This window comes from Lagopus muta, chromosome 8 (assembly GCF_023343835.1).
Source record: "Lagopus muta isolate bLagMut1 chromosome 8, bLagMut1 primary, whole genome shotgun sequence".
Taxonomy (NCBI): Eukaryota; Metazoa; Chordata; class Aves; order Galliformes; family Phasianidae; genus Lagopus; species Lagopus muta.
Window position 1 is genome coordinate 14,864,507 of NC_064440.1, and position 20,737 is coordinate 14,885,243.

Consider the following 20,737-nt stretch of genomic DNA (forward strand, 5'->3'; position numbering starts at 1 on the left):
AATGCACAGCCTGAAGTCTGAATGCACGCTCTGGCACACTCTGGCTCCCTATACAGTCTGCAATGCAAGCCCTAATGCCCCAAAATTCAGCCCCATTGCACGTCCTGAGCGTGCCCCAACGCACTGCCCCACGCCACCCCAGCCCCGTCGCTGAAGCCCCGCCCCCTCCCAGAGGCCCCGCCCCCTTCCGGCGAGGCCCCGCCCCGGCGGCGCGGTGACGTCAGGCGGAGCTGTCCGCTCAGCACCGCGCCGCCACCATGCGCGGGGGCCGGGGCCGGGGCCGGGAGCGCCGGGCGCCGCGGGGCCGCCGCCGCTGCGTGGCCGGGAGCGCAGGTGCGGGGCGGGTGCCGCGCGGGGGGGACCGGGGCGAAGCAGCGCGGAACGCACGGAGCGCCGGCAGCGGGCGGGGCCTGGGAGTACCGCCGGCGGCGGGCGGGCGGGCGGCGGGCGGGGCTGCGGGCGCGGACGGGGTTCGGGCGAGCGAGGGCCCCGCTCTCGCTGCGGGCCGGGGGAGCCCCGCCGCCCCCGCCTCGAACAAAGAGCGAGGCGGAGCGGCCCGGCAGCCCTTGCGGCCGTCGCGTAGCAACGCCGCGCCGAGCCCGCCCCGCCGGGGGCCGGGGAGCGGGACGGGGCGGGAGGTGGGGGGGAGGGAGCCGGCGGAGCCGGGCCGGTGGGTGCGGGGCGCGGGCGGCGCCGGGCAGGGTGACCCCTGCTACCGCTAATAGGATCGGCGCGTGAGCGGCTTTGTGCGGAGCGTGGGGTAATCCGGGGCGGAACGCGGCGGCGGGGCCGCGGGGCCGCCCGATTGCGGGGATACGGCGGCGGGGTTCGGCTGTAGGAGCGGTGCCGGAGTCCCGCGACCGGGCCCGGCGGCGCGGTGGCGGCGGATGGCGGAGCGCCAATGAGCGGCGCGGCGCTCCCCTAGCAACAGGGCCGCGCCAATGGGCGCCCGCGGCCGCCCGCAGCGCTGCCCGCGCCCCGCAGCCCATCCCCTGTCCGGGGAAGGGCTGGGGGCAGCGCTGTTCCGTGCTTTCCCCGCGCCGTGCCCGCCCGCACCCCGCGCGGTATCGCCTCCCGGCGGGTAAAGTCCAATCCCGTTTAGCCTCCTCGCGAGGGCATAGGGGTTTAGGCAGGCACGCGCCCCCCGAGATTAGGGGCTGCGCTCAGCCCGCCCCGCAGCCGGCGGCGGGCGGTTTGCAGCCGGCGGGGCGGTGGGGAGCGCTGAGGCGTCCCCGGTGTGCATTTGTGCCAGGGATGGGGCATGCTGCGGTGGCATAATTACAGACCGGTAACGCTCGGGTGGTGGTTGCTTTGTGGCTGCTGTAACGTGGCACTCAGAAGGATAATCGGTGACATTATACAGGTCCCAAACAAACTGAGCCTAGAAGCGTGTCCCAGGAACAAAGAGGTGTGGGACCAGTCCGCAGGTGGGAGCGAGCAGACAGAGGGCTTAATTGGGCTTAAGCCGGAGCTGGATCCGTCTTTGCAAGGGATTATTACCCCTCCGTCTGTGCAGGCACCGCAGGAGCAGGGCAGCCCCCAGCCCCGTCCTGACCCCTGGGTCAGTGGGAGCAGAGCACAGGGTAGGGCCAGCAGCTCCCATCAACCTCATGGGTTGGTGTGGGGCCGGGTCAGGCATACGGACCTGCTTTCCATAAGGACACTGCACACTGGAACGGGGATGAAAAATAGCCAGAAATATGATTAGAGGATTGGTGAAAATGCCTTAGAGTACAAGCGTTAAGAGCTCAATCTGTTTAGCCTATAAAAATAGAAGATTGAGGGGTGACTTAATTACTGAGCATAATTACTTCCCAGGCAGAAAATGCCAGGTAGTGGCAGGCTCTCCCATCCAGAAGGGAAAGGCAGCAGGAGGGTCAGCAGCAGGAGATGGATGCTGTCCCCCTGCACCTTTTGTCTCCAGCCCAGCCGTGATGGAGCCATTTTCCCACGGATGGGTACTGGGATTTGGGGCAATTGTCTGAGCTTGGCATGGAGCCTGGCTGGTGTCTGGGCCAGGAGCATCCCAGGGATGGGATGTGGGTCTGCAGTCTGCTTTGCAGGGGGATGGAGGATGGAGTGGGCACCAGCCAGGTGGACAGCACCTGCATTCCCTCTCTTCTCCCCTCTCTCTGCAGCCGGATCCGGTGCTAGGGCACAGATTTGCCCACAAGCGATGGGACAGGAGCGAAGCTTTTGATGCGTCTCCCAGGACTCCCCAGAGCCATGACTGCAACTGTGCAGACGCTGCGCTTCAAGCTGCTGCCGCACGACACAGGCCAGGAGTGGGTGCACAGCTGCCAGCAGGAGATTGAGCGCCGCTACCAGGTGGTGCCCTCTGTGGTGTGTGCCATGTGCTGCCTCTTTGGGATTATCTACTGCTTCTTTGGTGAGCCAGGCTGGGGCATAGTAGCTGGAGAGTGAGCAGGGAGGGGGAAATAGGGACGCCTGATCGCCATGTCTACCGCTGACAGTGGTGGTCTCTCTGCAGGTTACCGCTGCTTCAAGGCTGTCATGTTCCTGACGGGACTGATGTTCGGCTCCATCATCATCTTCATGCTGTGCTACAAGGAGCGGGTGCTGGACACGCAGCTGAGCGTGGAGGCATCAGTGGGCATCGGGCTGGGCATTGGAGTGCTGTGCGGGCTGGTCACCATGCTGGTGCGCAGCGTCGGCCTCTTCATGGTAGGGCTGCTGCTGGGGCTGTTGCTGGCGGTGGCCACGCTGGTGGTGATGGAGCAGTTCTACCACCCACCTACGGTGTGGATCCCCATCGCGCTGCTGCTGGGTGTGGGGATGCTCTTTGCCGTGCTCACCCTGCAGTGGCAGCGTTTCTTCACCACCCTCTCCACTGCCGTCTTCGGCAGCGCCATTATGACCGTCACCGTCGATTACTTCATCGAGCTCTTCCTGCTGGTGCAGTACATCTATGAGCGCATCAAGGTGGCCCCCGCTCGCCCTGTGTGCTGGTACAGCTGGGTCATCCTGGGCATCTGGCCTCTGCTCACTGTGCTGGGTGTCCTGGTCCAGTGGAAGGTCACGGCCGAGGGCTACTCTCACACTGAAGGTGAGCAGAGGTTGGGGGAAAAAGGGAGAGGGTGAGGTTGGACACGATATTGGGGTGCCACCAGCGGGCGGTTCGGGTGCGACAATGTTTTGAGGTGCTGACCACCCCCCCACCCCACAGTGATCATCAGCCGGCAGCAGCGCCGTGTGCAGCTGATGCGCATCAAGCAGCGGGAGGACCGCAAAGAGAAGAAGAAGAAGCGGAGGCCCCACCACCCACCGCCCCACCAGCACAAGGCCCACCCGCCCGAGCCTGCCTACCGCCGCAAGCCCAACCCCGTGCGCCGCTTCGATGGGGACGTGCTCTCCCCAGTGAGTCCCACGTCCAGGGTAGAGATCTCCCCAGGCCTTGGCCGGCTCTTCCTTCTGCAGGGATGGGATGGGAGGGGAAGGGAGGGGAGGGGAGGGGAGGGGAGGGGAGGGGAGGGGAGGGGAGGGGAGGGGATGGGATGGGACGGGACGGGACTGAGCGGGCCGGGAGCAGAGCCTGCTCACCCTTTGCCCCTTTCTCATGCAGAGCTATATCCAGAGTTTCCGAGAGCGGCAGACGGGGCCATCCCTCAACAGCCTCATTGCCAGCTCCCATGCCGTGGTGGACCTGGACTATGACTGCAGCTCCACTGTGCCCCTCACCACAGGCTCCGGCCCTGCCATGCGGGTATAAGCCAACCCAGTGACCTCGAGTGACACCAGCACCCCAGCCTGCAACCACAGACCTCTTTGGACACATGGGGCTGTTTCTTCAGCCTCAGGACTGTGGAGGCTATGGATGGAGAACCTTCCTGGGGCAGCACGGGACTCATCTTGGTGAGCCCAGGATGCCCGCGGGACTCAGCCATGCTGGGGACACCCCCAGGCAGAAACTCAGCCCACGGACTGGGGCTACGAGCTCCCGTGGACTCAGAATGTGGTGTGAGCAGCTCTGCTGCACGTTTCCCCGTGACCTGGGCACACTCCTTCTGTACCCTGACACCCTCTTTTCCATGTTCAAGCCCTCCCAGAGCAGCTCCCTGTGCCTGCTCCCTCCCCATCACACCCCACAGCGACTCCCCAAGTGCCTGTCCCCATGTCCCTTCTTCAGAGAGCAGCTCCCCAAACCCCTGCTCCCACCGTGACTACCCTGAGCATGTGTGCCCCATCCCACCCCAGGCAGCACTCCCAAAACTCTGCCGTTAGAGGTTCCTGCCCTACACACCTTCCTTGCCTCCAGAGCAGCTTGCCTGCGTCCCTATTTTCCTGGGCTGAAGTGGGGCAGACTTGGGCAGAGGCTGCCAGGGCATGGGGCTGCTGCTGTGGGGTAACAGCACTGGGGCTCTGCCCCACCTGGGCACTGTGCGCACTCCCCTGAATGTTTTGACGGGAGCAAGGATGCAGCCTTCAGGCAGAGGCTGGGCTGCTCCAGGGTCCCCCCGGCATCAGAGGCCATCGCTGTTTTGCTGGCGACTGGATTTTATAGCGGCTGGGGGGCCCTGGGGGCAGCACCTCTGCGGGGCAGGGCAGGAGCCCCTGCTCAGAGCATCGCTGCAGACAGAGGCTCCCACCTTGTATATACTTCTCTTGCTGTGATTTGTATTAATTTATTACGGAGTGAGCCAGGACCTCCCCGCAGGCGGGATGTGGGGGGACCAGAGTGGGGTGCCCCTGGGTGCTGTCCCGTCCCCGGCTGCCACCCCAGGAACTGCATGTTTCTGCCACGCCGTCTCTGCAGCGCCGCGCCGCCGCCGTCCCCCTTTTCAGCCTCTTTTGTAAATGTGCCAAACGCTGCTGAGGCCACGGCCACACAGTAAAGAGCCTTTCAGAATGCTGTGCCGAGGTGAGGGCTGCACCGGGGGGCTGGGGGACCTGAGGTCCGTGCACTCCGTGTGCACCCCAGCTTCTAACTCCCTGCAGGGACAAAGTGTGTTGGGGAGCAGGGGGAGCACAGACCCCCATCCAGGGATCAGATCCCCAAAGAAGGAGTGGGTGGGACAGATGGACATGGGTGCCAGTGCCACTGCATCCCTCTACGTGCTCACCTTCCACCAGGAGCCGTGCGGTGGAGCGGTCATCGAAGGCATCGCAGGTGTACGAGTCCTCGTCCTCACGTCCCACACAGTGGATGATGAGTGTGCGATAGCAGTCCAGGTTGCAGATCTCATACTTATCACTGGCAAAGATCTCGGTGTCTCCACGCAGCCAGCGCACGCGGCCCCGGGCGTGTGACACCATGCACTCCAGCGTCGCCTTGTGCCGTGCCAGCACCGTCTTGTCCCGCAGCGGCTTCACAATGCGGATGGGCAGCACTGGGGCACAGGGAGGGGAAATCAGCATCTGCCCCCCATGGCCCCATGATGCCACCATGCACGCCTGCTACCTTCCACCTTCAGGCTGGCCTCTGAACTAGCCATCCTGGCCGCAAAACGGATGGCACCCGCATCTTCAGGGCGCACGGTGCAGAGCAGCAGGAAGTGCCGTGTGCCTGGAGAGGGGGGTGGAGATGGTTGGGCACACTGAATTCCCACATTCCCAGCCCCAAAATGGGGTATGGGGCATGCTGCCCAGTGTGGGAGGCACAGTACCTTCTTGCCGTATCTTCACCGTGCTGGACACCTTGATCTTCTCCCCATCACGGAACCACTCACCCAGAACATCACCATGGGACACCTCACACATGAACACGGCATTGTCACCTTCCTGCACACAAGCATCTTGCAGCTCCTGCATTATGTGGACCTGGTGCTCTGCAGGACAGGGACACAGTGCTGGGGCCAGCTGGGTGCCAGTCCCTTCTGTGGCATGAAGCTGGGCAGCCAGCAACCATACCATGGACACGCAGTGTGGCGGAGGCCTGGCAGTCACCTGCCTCACAGGTGTAGATGCCAGCATCAGGCAGTGCACAGTGGTTGAGCTGCAGGAGGCGGCGCCGACCCGCAGAGTACATGCGGCAGTGGGGGCCTGGCCGCAGCTCCATTCCATCCTGTGTAGGCAGTGTGGTCAAGGTTGGCTTGGTTGGTTCCCTCCACCCTGCACACAGCCTTGCAGAGAAGGTGGCACCTGGGAGATAAGGGAAGGTGGCACCTGGATGAGGAGGACATGAGCTCTCACCTTGAGCCACTTCACCTCAGCGCTGGGACGGGACAGCTCGCATTCGAAGGTGGCAGTCCCTGCCTCTGGAACCTCCAGGTCCTGCAGGAGCTTCACCATGCTGATGGGAGGCTCTGAGGGGAGACAGTGTGGTGGGAAGGGTCAGTGAGGGACAGGCATTGGTACCAGGGCACAGGGGCAGTGCCTGGGGTATCAGTACTGGGTAGGGGTGACCCTTCCCTGGGCACTTCTATAGGCGAGCTCCCCACTGCTAAGCGCCCATCTCCTCAATGGGAAGGTTGTGTGCCCTGCTCAGCCTTGGCATCACGCCCCCAGTGCCATACCCCATTACCCCAGTGCCATACCCCGCACGAGCAGGCGGGCGCTGCAGCGCAGAGTGTCAGCAGTGAAGGTGATGGTGCCTGAGTCCTCCAGTGCCAGCCCCTCCAGTGTCAGGCTGTGTGTACAGCCTGTGGCACTGACCCGGCACGTGGCACTGGGCTTCACCCGCACACCACCACGTGTCCAGACCCCAGGCACACCGGCGTGAGACAGCTCCAGCAGGAAGGTGGCTGTCTGCTTCTCGAAGGTCTCCACGTCAGCCAGTGGCCTCCGGATTGACACTTTCTGGGCTGCGAGGGATGGGGACAGTGCTGATGAGTGGTGCCCTAGCACAGGGCCCCTCAACCCCAGTCTTTGCTGGAGCAATCCCCAAATACAGTCCTTGTTCCTGGGCGCCCCGTAGCATCCTGTCAGCAGGATGATCCTGCAGGGTACTCACGTTCCACGCTGAGCTTGGCCTGTGTGCGGTCGTGCAGGCTCTCGCAGCGGTAGGTGCCACGGTCAGAGGGGCTGACACAGCAGATGGTGAGGGTGCGCCGGCACCCCGACTCACACATCAGGTACTTGTCACTGGGCTGCAGGAGCACACCTTGCTTCAGCCACTGCACCTCAGCTGCTTCATGGCTCACCTCCACCTCCAGGCACACATCCTGCTGCTCCTCGGCCACCATGTCCCGCAGCTTCTGCACAAACAGCACCTGCGCCTCTGCACGGATGAGGGGATCAGTGCACAGCCCTCCAGATGCCCCATTGCCCTGTTCCTATCCTGCTCACCTTGCACACTGAGCCGGGCTGTGCTCAGCAGCCCCTCAGCATTGGCTGTCACAGTGGCTGCGTCGCCTGGCTGGCAGCCCCGCATGGTGAGGCTATGGCACAGCCCACTCCTGGCCACCTGCAGCCGCTCACTGGGCACAACTGGCTGCCCATCCAGCTGCCATGTCACCGCCACGTCCTCGGGGGACACCATGCACTTGAAGGTGGCATCGTCTCCCTCCAGCACCATCAGGCTCTGCAGCTCCACGATGATCTCCACCACTCTGCGCACTGAGTGTGGCCATCAGGGCACATGCCCACAGCACAGGGTTTTGGGGTACCCAGCCCACGGGGTAATGCTTACCCTGCACCGTCAGCGTGGCCAGCGTGCGGTCATTGTTGGACTCACAGCAGTACTCCCCAGCATCCTCAGGCCTCACACAGCTCAGCACCAGCGAGCGCTCCCGGCCCTGCACCCGGACCTCGCGGCGTGCATCAGGCTCCAGCACCCGCCCATCCTTCAGCCACACCACATCGCCACGGGCCTTGCACAACTCGCACCACAACACCACTGTCTCACCCTGCTGTGCCCGCACATCCGAGAGCCCACGCAGGAACTTCACCTGCAGCTCTGCACAGACAGCCATCAGCGTGCACATACCCCCAGCACCATGCTGTGCATCCCCCTGCCACCAGCGCTCACCCCGCACGCTGATGTCGAACTGCATCTGGTCATCAGGGGACAGGCAGGTGTAGACTCCAGCATCCTCCTTGGCCACATTGCTGAGGACCAGGCTGTGCACACGGCCATCACAACGCAACTGGCAGCGCTCACTGGGTACCATGAGCTGCTGGGGGCACAGCCAGGTGATGTCAGCTCGCTCCTTGGACACGACAGCTGAGAGCACGGCACTACCACCCTCCAGCACCAGCAGCTTCTCCCGCTCCTCCTGCTTGTTCACAAACAGCACCGGTGCCTCTGCACCAGGAGCAGAGCTCAGCCCAGGGTTGGGGACATAGGTCCTGCTCTGCAGGGGGCATCTCCATAGGCTCACCTTTCACATGCAGTGTGAAGTACACCTCGTCGTCCCCAGCATCGCAAAGAAAGGTGCCGGCATCTCCCAGTTCCACCTGCTTGATGGTAAGGCTGCGTGCTGGACCCTCACTGCACACAAGCAGCCGCCCACCTGAGAGCAGCATTTGCCCATCCTTCTGCCACTGTGTTACCGCTGTCTCTGGGGACAGCTGGGCCACCAGCGTCACACTGTCTCCCTCCTGCACCTCCAGTGGGCTCTGTGCTTCCTCCTTGTTCACAATTCGCACAGCCTGGGCTGGGAGACATGGGCAGGGGTGGCACTGCTGATGGCAGGGATGGCTGCAGTGCCCACTGGTGTGACTTAGGGGCTTGAGTTGCCGTGGTGATTCATGGTGGCACTAGCTGGCTGGGTGTCTGTGGGACTGGCTGACTGAGGCTGGCAGCTAAGGTCCCTCTGAGGAAGGGATCCCAGCAGGGATGCTGGCAGAGCCCACTCCTCCATCCTTCACAGCTGCTGAATTAAGGTCATGGATTTTTGCCCCTCACCAGCCCCAGACCTTTTTGGGAGCTGGGATACCCACACAGCCTGCTGCGCTGATAAAGGCCTTGCTGAGCTCAGCCCTTGGCAGCCAAAGCAGGAGGAGAGGCGCCTGGGAGCCTGCCAAGGATAAATTTAACCAGCCTCCGCCTGGGGGAGTTGGGAGGCATGGGTCTGATGGCCCTGACCTGCCCCTTCCAGGCTGACAGCTCTTTGGAGACAGGGCTCTCGCTCTCACCTGGTGCTGCCAACCATGGTCCTGCCACCCTCGCTCACCTGTCACCTCCACGCTCGTCACCATGCGGTCGCTGGCAGCATCACAGACGTAGTACCCTGAGTCCCCAGGCTGTGCTCCACGCACAGTGAGCTCCCGCAGTGCCCCACGGGCCACAATGCACACCCGCTCCCCTGGCTGCAGCTCCTGGCCATCCCGCAGCCAGCGCACGGCAGCATCGGGCTGGGACAGCTCACAGGCCAGCACCAGGTCCTGCCCAGCCACCAGGCAGCGATGCTCTGTGGTGCCCAGGTTCCCCACGATGCTCACTGGTGGCTCTGGGGCTGGAGAGACACACCATGACACTGGGTGCTTGCCTGCCCATTCAGCCCATCTCCACTTTATATGCTCCCTGTTACCTTCCACGGTGACGCAGAAGATGACACTGTCATCTCGGGTGTCACAGAGGTACTCCCCCGCATCCCCATCTGTGGCACCCAGGATGACAAGTGCCCGGCGCTGCCCATCCTCCTCCAGCCGCACATGCCCCGTGTCCTGCAGCTTCTCCCCGTCCTTGTACCACTTCACCTCCCCATGGGCATGTGACAGCTGCACCTCCAGCACCAGATCCTCCATGGCTCGGCAGCGTCGGCAGGTTGGCAGTGCATCTTTCTCCAGGATCCTGATTGGAGGGTCTGTGGCACCGCTCGCCAACAGAGCCACCGTTAGCAATGGCCAGGAGCCCCCACGTGAGAGCAGACCCAGAGTGGGATCCTAAGGGGAGGGGGCTGCTGCCACCCTGCCCTATCTATGCCACCCCGTGCCCCAGGTTCTCGCTCACCTGACACCTGGACAGTGAATGTCACCGCATCATCAGCCGCATCGCAGAAGTATTTTCCAGCATGCTCAGCTTGAGCAGCAGGGATGAGCAAGCGACGGTGGGCACCATCCTCCTCCAGCACCCAGCTGCCCCCCGCCTCCAGCCGGACACCCTCCCTGGCCCAGCACACGGGTGCATCAGCACGGGACAACTCACAGGACAGCATCACCGTCTCCCCTGGGGACACCTTTACAACAGGTGGAGGTCTCTGTGGCTGCAGGATCTTCACTGGGGGCTCTACAAGAACAGCATGGCACTGGTGCAACACGGCACAGGAGATGAGTGGGGGGAGGGGGGGTGCACTGGTGCTTCCTCACTAACCTGTCACCTTGACATCAAATGAGACAGCTTCATCCTTGCTCTCACAGATGTACTCCCCTGTGTCCTCAGCACTGCTCCTGGGGATGAGCAGGCAGCGCCAGGCACCATCAGCCAGCAGTCGCAGATTGTTGGTCTCATCCACCTCCAGCCCATCCTTGAACCAGCGCACGGCAGCATCAGGCACAGACAGCTCACAGCGCAGCTCCACGTGCCCTGGCGCCAGCACTGGCAGCTCCAGCGAGCGCTGCACAGGGTGCAAAATCCTCACTCGTGGCTCTGCCAGTGCACAAAGGAAGGAGGTAAGGATGCACATATCCCTGCTTACCCCCACTGCAACCTTAACCACAGGGCTGTGCAGGTGCCGGGGCACTGCCCCAGTGCAGTGACGCAACAGCTGGAGGGCAGGAGCAGAGGGAAAATGCCCCATGTCAGCAGAGGTGCACGTGCTTATTGCGCACAAGTGCCACAGCCAAGAGCCCCTTCCAGGAGCCCATAGATCAGCAGCAGCATACTTCCCCAAATGCTGTCCCATCTGTGTCACCCACCTGCCACCATGACGTGATAGGAGGCAGCAGTGTCTCCAGTGTCACAGACAAACTCCCCTGCATCCTGCAGGCGGGCGCAGGGCAGCACCAGGCAGCACCGTGGCCCCTCTCGCTCCAGCACCAGGCTCTCACCCTCCTCCACCTCCTCCCCATCCTTGTACCAGCGCACTGGGGCCTTGGCATGGGACAGCTGGCACCACAGCTCCACACGCTGCCCGGCCATATAGGTGTGTGGGGTCTCCTCGTTGGAGCTGACAATCCTTACTGGTGCCTCTGCACAGGACAAAAGGCTCAGTGTGGTGACATGGAGTGGGTGAGCCTCATGCAAGGATGGGCAACCCCAGCAGCTCACCGCTCACGGTCACCACAAAGCTCACGGTGTCATCCCCAGCATCGCATGTGTACGTCCCCGAGTCCAATGGCACAGCCGTGGGGATGTGCAGCCTCTGCCAGCATCCCTCTGACTGGATGCTCAGGGTCTCGCTGGGCACCACAGCCTCACCATCCTTCAGCCAGTGCACAGGGGCACCCGCCGGGCTCACCTCACACTCCAGCAGCAGCGGCTGCCCTGCCAGCAGCTCCCGGAGCTGCTGAGCTTCAGGTACTGGGGTGATGTGGGCCTGTGGAGCTAGGAGAACCAAGGGAACAGGACACAACTGACTGCCAGACCCACACACAGGGAGGCTGCAGAGGCATGGCTCTGTCCCAGGAAGCATGGAGTGGACCACCCAGCTGAGAAGCTGCATCCTGTGATGAGGCAGCCAGGCATGCAGTCAGGGCAAAGGGAAAAGGGGAAGAAATGGGCACCCACCAGCCACCACGATGGTGTAGAAGACAGAGTCACCACCCACGTCACAGACAAACTCCCCTGCATCCTGCGGGCAGGCACAGGGCAGCACCAGGCAGCACCGTGGCCCCTCGCGCTCCAGCACCAAGCTCTCGCCTTCCTCCACCTCCTCCCCATCCTTGTACCAGCGCGCTGAGGCCTCGGCACGGGACAGCTGGCACCACAGCTCCACACGCTGCCCGGCTACATAGGTGTGTGGGGCTGCTTCGTTGGAGCTGACGATCCTCACCGGTGGCTCTGGGCAGGGATGTGGGGCTCAGCGTGTTGCATGGAGGAGTGCTGACCATGAGCATGCAAAGCCTTGCATTGCACAATGGCTTCACTTGCTCCTTCTTTTCAGGCTGCAAGCCACCACCTTTCCCACATTCTGCATGGCACAGGTGCTGGGGCTGCCCTGCTGGCTCATGCGGTGCCGCCTGGCAAGGGACACCATAGTGTCCCCATCTCTGCTTCCAGCACTCTGCCGTGGGTGCTCAGCCTGATGCACTGACCTGCCCTTGTCCCTGCCCTGTGCCGGGTACCCACGCTGTGACCATGCTGAGATGTTTTGGTCACCTCCAGTGCTCGGTGCCAGCACATAGCAGTAAATTGTGGCATACAGCCAGCCTGCAGGGCCTGACCTGCCCCACGCCGAGCCTGCATCCGCCCGGCTCCCTGATCAAACGCTGTGCCCGTGGGGGCTGCTAGAAGCAATCACATCGCTCCAGACGCTGAACCTGAAACCCACTACCTCCTGTTGGGGTCTACAATTTCCCCATGCCCTGGAAGCCCCTCAGAGCAGCAAGAGGCTTTAATCCATCGGGAAGTGGGCAGTGAGCCTGCGGTATGGTCAGCTAGAGTGAGATGGGCTGGGAGTTTCAGCATGTCCATCCCTGCCCTTAACTTCTGTGCTGGGCACCATCAGTTATTTGGTGGAGGTTGTATGCCTGCAGCCCCGCTGCCTTTCACTAAGCTCAGCCCCCATGGCCTTCTTGTTTGTGGGGCTGTGGATTTGGGGCCGGCAGCAGGAAGTCTTTCACTCTTTTTCAGGTCTCATTATCTTTTCCCACCTGAGCCACCAACAGCCAGGGCAGCTGCTTTGTGGTGCCGCTGCCAACAGCTGGTCACTGGTAGCCAGGCAACTGCTAACTTTTAGGGCAGCAATTACCACTGTCCATCAGAGTGGCGTCCGGTTGTGAGTTGCCCTGTGCCAGGTGCCGGGTGCCCCACCTCTATTTTTAGGCACTGGGGTCATGTTTACCAGGCAGCAAATACCATTTTTGCAGGGATTCCAAGTGCCTGGTGCTATGCACCCCCCTCAGCATGCACTCACCTGCCACCGTAATGGTGTAGAAGACAGAGTCACCACCCACATCGCAGACAAATTCCCCTGTGTCCTGCGGGCGGGCGCAGGGCAGCACCAGGCAGCACCGTGGTCCCTCTCGCTCCAGCACCAGGCTCTCACCCTCCTCCACCTCCTCCCCATCCTTGTACCAGCGCACTGGGGCCTCGGCACGGGACAGCTGGCACCACAGCTCCACACGCTGCCCGGCCACATAGGTGTGTGGGGTCTCCTCGTTGGAGCTGACAATCCTTACTGGTGCCTCTGCACAGGACAAAAGGCTCAGTGTGGTGACGTGGAGTGGGTGAGCCTCATGCAAGGATGGGCAACCCCAGCAGCTCACCGCTCACGGTCACCACAAAGCTCACGGTGTCGTCCCCAGCATCGCATGTGTACGTCCCCGAGTCCGATGGCACAGCCGTGGGGATGTGCAGCCTCCGCCAGCATCCCTCTGACTGGATGCTCAGGGTCTCGCTGGGCACCACAGCCTCACCATCCTTCAGCCAGTGCACAGGGGCACCCGCCGGGCTCACCTCACACTCCAGCAGCAGCGGCTGCCCTGCCAGCAGCTCCCGGAGCTGCCGTGCCTCAGGCACTGGGGCGATGTGGGCCTGTGGGGCTGGGAACCCACGTAGAGGAGTAAGAAATGTGGGAGGTGTTTCCCACCTGCTGTTCTTTGACTTGTGGGATGCTCACCTTGCACATGCAGCCTGGCCGAGTCCCGCACACCGCTGGCCACAAAGGTGACATGTGTACCACTCTCTCTCAGCCTTGCTGAGTGGATGATCAGCGAGTGTTCCGTCCCACAGTGCTGCACACTGAAGCGCCCGCTCTCCTCGCTTTGCAGCCTTGTGCAATTCAGGAACCACTCACCCTGCACCGAGGCCGACAGCTCCACAGAGAAGCGTGCATCCTCACCATCCCGCACCCGTGCATCCTGCAGGCCCCTCTCCAGGCGCACAGCTGGCACTGCAGCACAGCATGAGCTCAGCCCCACAGTGTGTGAGCACCTGACACCACGCAGCTCCCACGCTCCCACCCGCTTGAAGATCCCGTGTCCTCTCACCGAGATGCACGCAGCCAGGGAATTCCACAGGGTCACTGCGGCCGTGCTTGTTGACGGCACAGACTCGGAAGCAGTAGTCAGCCTCGCGGGGCACGCTGTCACCCAGCACCTGCACGCGGCCGGGCAGCTCAGTGCTCAGGCACTGCACCCAGCTGCTGCCTGCCGCCTCACGCCGCTCCAGAATGTAGGTGCTGGGAGGGCGATGGTGCACATCGGGTGCAGGGCACCACGTCAGGAGGGCTGCGTTGCTCTGCTCCGTGCTCATCTGGGCTGCCATAGGTGCACTGGGAGGGTCACGCTTCACACCTGGAACACACGGCGCAGTGGGGATTGGAAGGTACCATCCCATCCCTCTGCCATTTCAGACCTTGGTGAATGGGGAGAATGGAGGGTGCGGGGAGGCCCCATGAAACCCAGCCCAGGCTTACATTTGACGCGGAGCTGGGAGGATGTCAGTGACTCCCCGACAGAGAAGCAGATGATGCCCGCATCCTCACGGGTGACGTGCACCAGCACCAGGAGGTGTGTCCTGCCGAAGCTCTTCAGCACAGCGCGTGGTGACTCGTGCAGCTGCAGCCCATTGCGGCTCCAGCAGATCCCCTCCATGGCCTCCCGCGTCTCCACACAGAAAGCCGCATTCTCTCCTTCCATCACATCCAGCTTCCGTGGCAGCCTCTTCACGATCAGCCCTAGGAGAGGAGACATGTGAGGGCAGGGGGATGCTGGGGCTGCGTTATTGGAAGGCAGAGCTGGGCCCGCTCCCACCTCGGACGGAGACCTCAGCAACGCTGCGGCCCCGGTCTTTCATCTGGCAGAGGTAGACACCGTCGTCGTCGGTGCGGGCATCGCGGATGGTCAGACGCCGCACCACGCCGCACTCCTCCATCACGTACTTCTGGCTGGGCTGCAGCTCCCGGTCCTCCAGGAACCAGGAGGTGGGGATGCTCCCCAGTGGCACCTGGCACTCCAGGACTGCATCCTCCCGCTCTGCCACCTCCACGTCCTCCAATGGCACCTGGAACCGCAGCCGGTGCTCTGTTGCCGGGAGAAATGGGTGCTGAGAATGCATCCTCCTGCTCAGCACCCTCCCAGCCCCCTGAACACCAATGCATGCGGTACCCCCGCATTCCTCCCATGTCGGCAGCACAGCCGTGAGGAAGGGAGATGGCAGCCCCCTGTTCCCAGCAGCTATTTTGGGATGCGGCAGCTGGGCGGGAGGCATTCGGTATGGGGCCTCAGGGGGTACAGCCCCCGTGCAGGGTATCCAGCACGGCCCCAGGGCGCACACCTACCCTTCACCTGCAGCTGCACGGCACTCAATGTCTGCCCAGCCGTGTTGGAGGCAGTGCAAACATACAGCCCCTGGTCCCGGGGTCGGCAGTACAGCACCTTCAGGATGAAGTAGCCCTCGCGGTCCTCGTAGACCAGGTGCCGGCGGCCGGGGGCCACAACTTTGCCATCCTTTTGCCAGATGATCTCTGGCTTGGGCTTGCCGGTGACATAGCAGCGGAACTTGGCGTGCTTCCCCGCGCTGACAGCGAATGCCTTGGCTCTTGGTGTGCCATTGGGTGCTGGTGCCCAGGTGTCAGTGCTCCCGTGTCGCTGTTGCCATGGTTGGGTGCTGTCAGAAGGGGAGTACCAGGGCTCCACCAGGAGCACAGCTGCAGCCAGGGCCTCCTTGGAGCCACTGCGTGCCCGGCACACGTAGACCCCCGCGTCCGGGGGTCGGACTCCAAACAGCTTGAGGTAGTGCCAGTCCTCAGGCTGCCGGCCCACTGCAAAGTGGCTGCTCTCGAAGAGGTCACACAGCTTGCAGCCGTCCTTCTCCCACTCCAGCAGCGGGCAGGGTTGCCCCAAGACTCGGCATGAGAAGGTCACGTCCTCCCCACGGCACACCCGCACCGATGAGGGCCCCACCAGGAAGGTGGGAGCTCGGCTGCCAGCATGGCCTTCCTCCTCCTCCTCCTGCTGATGCTCACCAGCCTCCACTCGCAACGTGGCGGCAGCATAAGTCTCACCAATGCAGTTCTTGGCCTTGCAAACATAGAGGCCGCCATCCTGCGGGGTGACGCAGGACACCCGTAGGCTGTACACATCCCCCTTGGCCTCCATGCAGAAGCGGCCTGAAGGCTGGATCAGGGCTGTGTCCTTCTCCCAGAGCACGCTGGGCCGGGGGTCACCTGCAATCTGGCACCTCAGCATGGCGTCGGAGCCGCTTTGTGCTGTGAAGGCACGTGGGTAGGCCAGGAACCGGGGAGCTGCCCCGTGGCTCTCCATCACCCTGGGATTGGGGCAGGAGGAGAGTCAGGAGCTTCAGCCTAAGGACAGAGAGTGGGATAAGGCTGTGGTGCAAGGCATCCCACCCAGAGCAATGCTGCATTAAGCCTGGGCTGGGAGGTGGGACCTTCCCATGGGGCACGGGGCTCGCTGAGTCCCTGCAGTGCTGGGGATGGGGTTGGCTGAGGAAGAACGGGTTCCAGCATGGCCCTTCCCCACCCGCTGGGGCATTCCTGCAGTATCAGGTGGTGGCAGAGCCGCATTCCTGCTGCATCTGGGCTGGCTCAGTGCACAGGTGCTGATAAGGGGCTGTCATGGGGCTGAAGGCATCTGGACGCATCCGGGTGCTTCCTGCCCAGCTCAGCAGGGTGCATGGGAAGAAGGGTCCTGCCCGAGTGTGGTCCCAACTCCAGCCCCTGCATGTCCAAGGCCAGGACATCACCACAGGGTGCAGAGGGACAAATGGAGAAAAAGTCCTGCTTTCAAAGGGTACCACCTCCACGCCCAGTGCTGCAGGTACCCATGCACCATGCCCATGCTGTGCTTAGAGCCTTTCTTGGGCAAGCCTCAGCCCCTGCCTGTGCTGTGGCCAGGGTTGCACAGAGACTTCTCTGCCCCCCTCAGGGAGAGCAGGGACAAAGAGAAACCTAGACATTCCCTGGCTGGGCTGAAGGGGAATGTGGGACAGAACTCATCTCCGGGGGCCAGGGTCAGGTTCTCCCCCAAGCCTCACCAGCACACACAGCTCCACGGCTCAGCCCCCTCCTTGGCCTCCCCCTCCGCCGATCACCCTGCCCAGCACCATCTCCTGCCTCAGGCACCCACCTCACACCAATACCTCTGTCCTGCAGATCCTGGTGCCAGCACCCCACTCTGCTGCTCGCCCAGCTCTGCTCTCCAGCGTCAGCATGCAGGGACTGACCGGTAGGAATGCCTGCAGCTGCTGTCCCCAAAAATACCCTCCGATGACACGTCAGGGTGATAAGACTGAGCCTGCTCCATGCAGTGCCTCGACGGGGCAGGGCTGCCCTATGTATAGCACCAGCAGGCAGGCAGCACAGCAGCAGTGGGGTGCAGCAGACCTGTTCCTGATGGGTGTGGGTTCAGCCCATGGCAACGTGCTGTGCACGGCACGCAGCATAGAGATGGGATATGCTGCAGCCAGCCAGCCCAAGCAACAGCATGACACCCTTCCCCCATAACTGCCACAGAGTCCCAACCTCTGTCTGATGCTGTCCCCAGCCATGGCCTGTCCCCAAGCAGAGGCTCCCTATTCCCACCCTTCCTCATGTTCTCAGCAGCCCAGTTGCTGTGGCAATGCCACTGCTCTGAACCTTGCATCCTTGGGGCGTCCCATCCCTACCCACTATGAGGGCACCCAGCCTGCCACCGCCATGTGCCTCCCACACTATTGCTCTGCCCAAAGTGCACCCTCAGCCTCCTGCTGGCCCCCAGACTCCAGCACGGAGGCACCCAGCCACAGGCCCCCACGCCCCTTCCATCCCTGCCTGCCCCCTGCCCCATGCACTCACTTACTCCAGCAGCATGCACCCCACCCACCCCCCTGCCCAGGCGCCGTCCCCCCCCAGACCACACTGTCCTTGCAGTCCTCACATTCCAGACGTCTCAGTGCTTTCACTGCCCAGAGATAATATTCACGGCGAGCAGACATTTGCGTCAGTGTCAGATACGTCTCAATGCCACCCTGCCCCAGGGGCAGCGCAGTGGGCAGACAGGCTGGGCTGGCAAGTAGGAGCCCACGGCAGAGCCTCTCAAGCTGCCCCACGGCCATGCTGCTCCTCCTGCACCTGCTGCCTGCCGTGCTGCCTGCCAGTGCCCTGGGCAGCTGCACCGGGGCTGGTGCCGACCGGCAGCTTGTCCTGGCCAAGGTGCGGGCACGGGTGCTGGAGCATCTGAGCCCCCCAGCCATGCAGGAGCCCCAAAAGGACATGAGGAGGGTGCATCGTAGAGATGTCCTTGAAGAGGTGGAGGTGCTACCCGAAGAGCAGGAAGACACATCCCAGGTGATTCTCTTCCCTTCCACAGGTGAGAGCCCTGGTGGGATGGAGAGCATGCAGGGGGTGAGTTGGGTGCTGCTTTAGGGCAATGGGGATGTGGCATGGCCAGGTGGCAGGGAGGTGACATAGAAGAGTGCCCAGAGGTGGAACAGGGGGACACAGGGAGATGGGGAGGGCTTAGGAGCGGGCAGAGATGGTCACTGGAGTGGGATGGTAGAGAATGGGGCAGGGTGCTGGGAGTGGGATGCTAAGTGAAGGAGTATGATGATGAAGGATGGAGTGGGATGCCTAGGGATGGGGCCGCAGTAGGATGCTTAAGGTTGCAACAGGATACTCAGGGTTGCAGCAGAGTGCAGGAGGACAGAGCAGGGCACAGTGGAATGGGTACACCATCACCAGACCATCCCAGGGCATGGAGGGGCTTGGTGACCTCACTAGGCAGCTCAGCCCACCCTGGCCATACGAAGCAGGTGGCTGAATCCCCTCTTCCCAAGGCCATGGGGTGCCAGGTGCTGCAGCTGTGCCTGGCTGGCAGCATGAGCCAGGCAGAGCCTTGCACAGGGCTGGATCTGCTGCAGGGTTCGGCTGCAGGACACAGAGCAGCACGTGCCATGTGGCACTGGATGTCATCAGCTCCCCTGTGCCTGCAGCAGAACAACCTGCCTGTGCCCACAGATGTCCTCCACGGCACCCGCGGGTGCCCCCCCATACCCTATCCCCACGCTGGGGCACGGCACCCTGAGCCACTCTTTCCCCACAGATGTGCCGTGCGAGCCCACACAGCCAGATAAGCTGCTGGAGGAAGAAGGCATCTTCACTTACCTCTTCCAGCCCTCAGAGCATGTCCTGAGCCGCACGCTGACATCCGCCCAGCTCTGGTTCTACAGCGGCCCCTCAGCTGCTTCCAACCACTCGGCTCCCGCTGTGCTGACCCTCTCACTGCAGGGCAGGGTGCCAGTGGTGGCCACAGCATCGCAGACACCAGAGCACTGGACGGTGTTTGACTTTGGCCCTGACGCGCTGCCCCAGCTGGCACAGCCGCTCTTCGTGCTCCTGGTGCGCTGCCCCAGCTGCCCCTGCCTGGCTGACGGGGACAAGATGCCCTTCCTGGTGGCCACCACACGTGCCAAGGCAGCTGGACGGGCTCGCCGCTCCGCTGTGCCCTGGTCACCGGCTGCACTCAGCCTGCTGCAGCGCCCATCAGAGGATGTGGCCGCCCACACCAACTGCCGCCGGGCGTCCCTCAACATCTCCTTCGAGGAGCTGGGCTGGGACAATTGGATTGTGCACCCCAGCAGCTTCGTTTTCCACTACTGCCACGGGAGCTGTGCCGAAGGCCATGGGCTGAGCCACCGTCTGGGTGTGCAGCTGTGCTGCGCCGCTCTGCCTGGCACCATGCGCTCGCTGCGCGTCCGCACCACCTCTGATGGTGGCTACTCCTTCAAGTACGAGACAGTGCCCAACATCCTGGCGCAGGACTGCACCTGTGTCTAGCGGCTGGCACAGCATGGCTGAACCCATGGGTCTCCCTGCTGCCTCTGGACTGCCCCAGTGCCAGATGATGAGCCCATCCCACAGATGGAGGAGTCACTCACATGGGCACTGCGCAGCCCAGGGCAGGGAGAGGGACCCAGGTGGAAGTTTTGGTGGTGCCACCCTCCCTCTGACAGCCAGGGTTTCATGGTTCCAGGCTGTGTGGGTGCTGCAGCCCTGCCCCAGGGCTGTGCCCAGCCCACAGCATGCTAGCTGTGCCCTGCAATGGCAGCCCAGTGCCTGGAGCCAGCTCACCTACATATCTCCTCCCACAAGAAAGACAAGCTGCAGCGCACAGCCACCTCCCCCTGCTCCTAGGGACAGGACAGGGACAGATGGATGTGCCAGGGCACGTCCACTCAGGCTCACACAGGTGGTGAGGCTGGTGGCACGCAAAGGACAGCAGAACCTGTTTGCAAGATCAGTAAGGCAAGATAAATAAAACTTCTTTCTTTACAAAAGCAATCTTAGAACACCAGTTTCCATCAGGAACAGCCTCAGAGGCAGTGTGGTTACGGAGCGGGGTGCAAACCCAGAGGCTTTGGGCTGGAGGAGGGAGGGGAAGGGCGAGCTGCGGGCATTCAGCAGCATAGCATGGTGCTCTGCAAGGGGCCCAGCTCTGCTCCAGCATCCCAGGGAGGGGACTCGTGGAAGCGCCAAGGCTGATCCATCCCTGAGCAACGGGAGAGCCAGAGGGCAGCATCTGTCCCTCCAGCTGCATCGGGATGGGGAGCACAGGGAAGCCCTGCTGAATCCACAGCTGCGCAGGAATGTGGCAATCAGAGCAATCCTACTCCCGCCACGCCAGCAGAGGCTGCCTTTGGCTGAAGCTGCCTCCGCACAGTTGGAATGACTGAGTCACCCCGGGCCAAGCAGGGCGTCCCCATCCCACCACCGCCAGCCCCACGCAAGCAGCT

At 62.9% G+C, this 20,737-nt stretch overlaps 3 protein-coding genes across 13 annotated transcripts; 2 read left to right on the forward strand and 1 right to left on the reverse strand.

Annotated features, from left to right (window-relative positions):
* The first annotated feature begins 260 nt into the window (after positions 1-260).
* On the forward strand, positions 261-4,867 carry TMEM198 (transmembrane protein 198). 4 transcript variants are annotated; one of them, XM_048953385.1, is made up of 5 exons: positions 261-333; positions 2,139-2,389; positions 2,492-3,067; positions 3,188-3,396; positions 3,584-4,867. In XM_048953385.1, exons 2-5 carry the CDS (start codon positions 2,200-2,202, stop codon positions 3,728-3,730), a joined length of 1,122 nt encoding a protein of 373 aa, XP_048809342.1. In that variant the 5' UTR covers positions 261-333; positions 2,139-2,199; the 3' UTR covers positions 3,731-4,867. The 4 variants fall into 4 exon arrangements, with proteins under 4 accessions (XP_048809342.1, XP_048809343.1, XP_048809344.1 ...); XM_048953386.1 differs by lacking the exon at positions 261-333 and adding an exon at positions 656-760; XM_048953387.1 differs by lacking the exon at positions 261-333 and adding an exon at positions 777-1,583.
* OBSL1 (obscurin like cytoskeletal adaptor 1) lies at positions 4,628-17,197 on the reverse strand. Of its 8 annotated transcripts, XM_048953381.1 has the most exons (27): positions 17,095-17,197; positions 15,285-16,310; positions 14,758-15,027; positions 14,421-14,681; positions 13,993-14,298; positions 13,623-13,895; positions 13,270-13,545; positions 12,918-13,190; positions 11,570-11,842; positions 11,111-11,386; positions 10,759-11,031; positions 10,214-10,489; positions 9,854-10,129; positions 9,432-9,707; positions 9,075-9,356; positions 8,280-8,555; positions 7,928-8,203; positions 7,589-7,855; positions 7,246-7,515; positions 6,911-7,177; positions 6,495-6,761; positions 6,151-6,263; positions 5,869-6,022; positions 5,625-5,786; positions 5,420-5,524; positions 5,082-5,348; positions 4,628-4,950 (listed from the first exon to the last, which is right to left on the reverse strand). In XM_048953381.1, the coding sequence occupies exons 2-27, from the start codon at positions 16,267-16,269 to the stop codon at positions 4,943-4,945; spliced, it is 7,008 nt and encodes a 2,335-aa protein (XP_048809338.1). In that variant the 5' UTR covers positions 16,270-16,310; positions 17,095-17,197; the 3' UTR covers positions 4,628-4,942. The 8 variants fall into 8 exon arrangements, 7 of the variants coding, with proteins under 7 accessions (XP_048809338.1, XP_048809335.1, XP_048809336.1 ...); XM_048953378.1 differs by having other exon boundaries at positions 9,075-9,707; XM_048953379.1 differs by having other exon boundaries at positions 9,075-9,707; positions 17,108-17,184.
* A 696-nt stretch (positions 17,198-17,893) lies between these two features.
* Positions 17,894-20,692, forward strand: INHA (inhibin subunit alpha). Its single transcript, XM_048953615.1, has 2 exons — positions 17,894-18,315; positions 19,048-20,692. The coding sequence occupies exons 1-2, from the start codon at positions 17,967-17,969 to the stop codon at positions 19,779-19,781; spliced, it is 1,083 nt and encodes a 360-aa protein (XP_048809572.1). The 5' UTR covers positions 17,894-17,966; the 3' UTR covers positions 19,782-20,692.
* Positions 20,693-20,737: the final 45 nt, after the last annotated feature.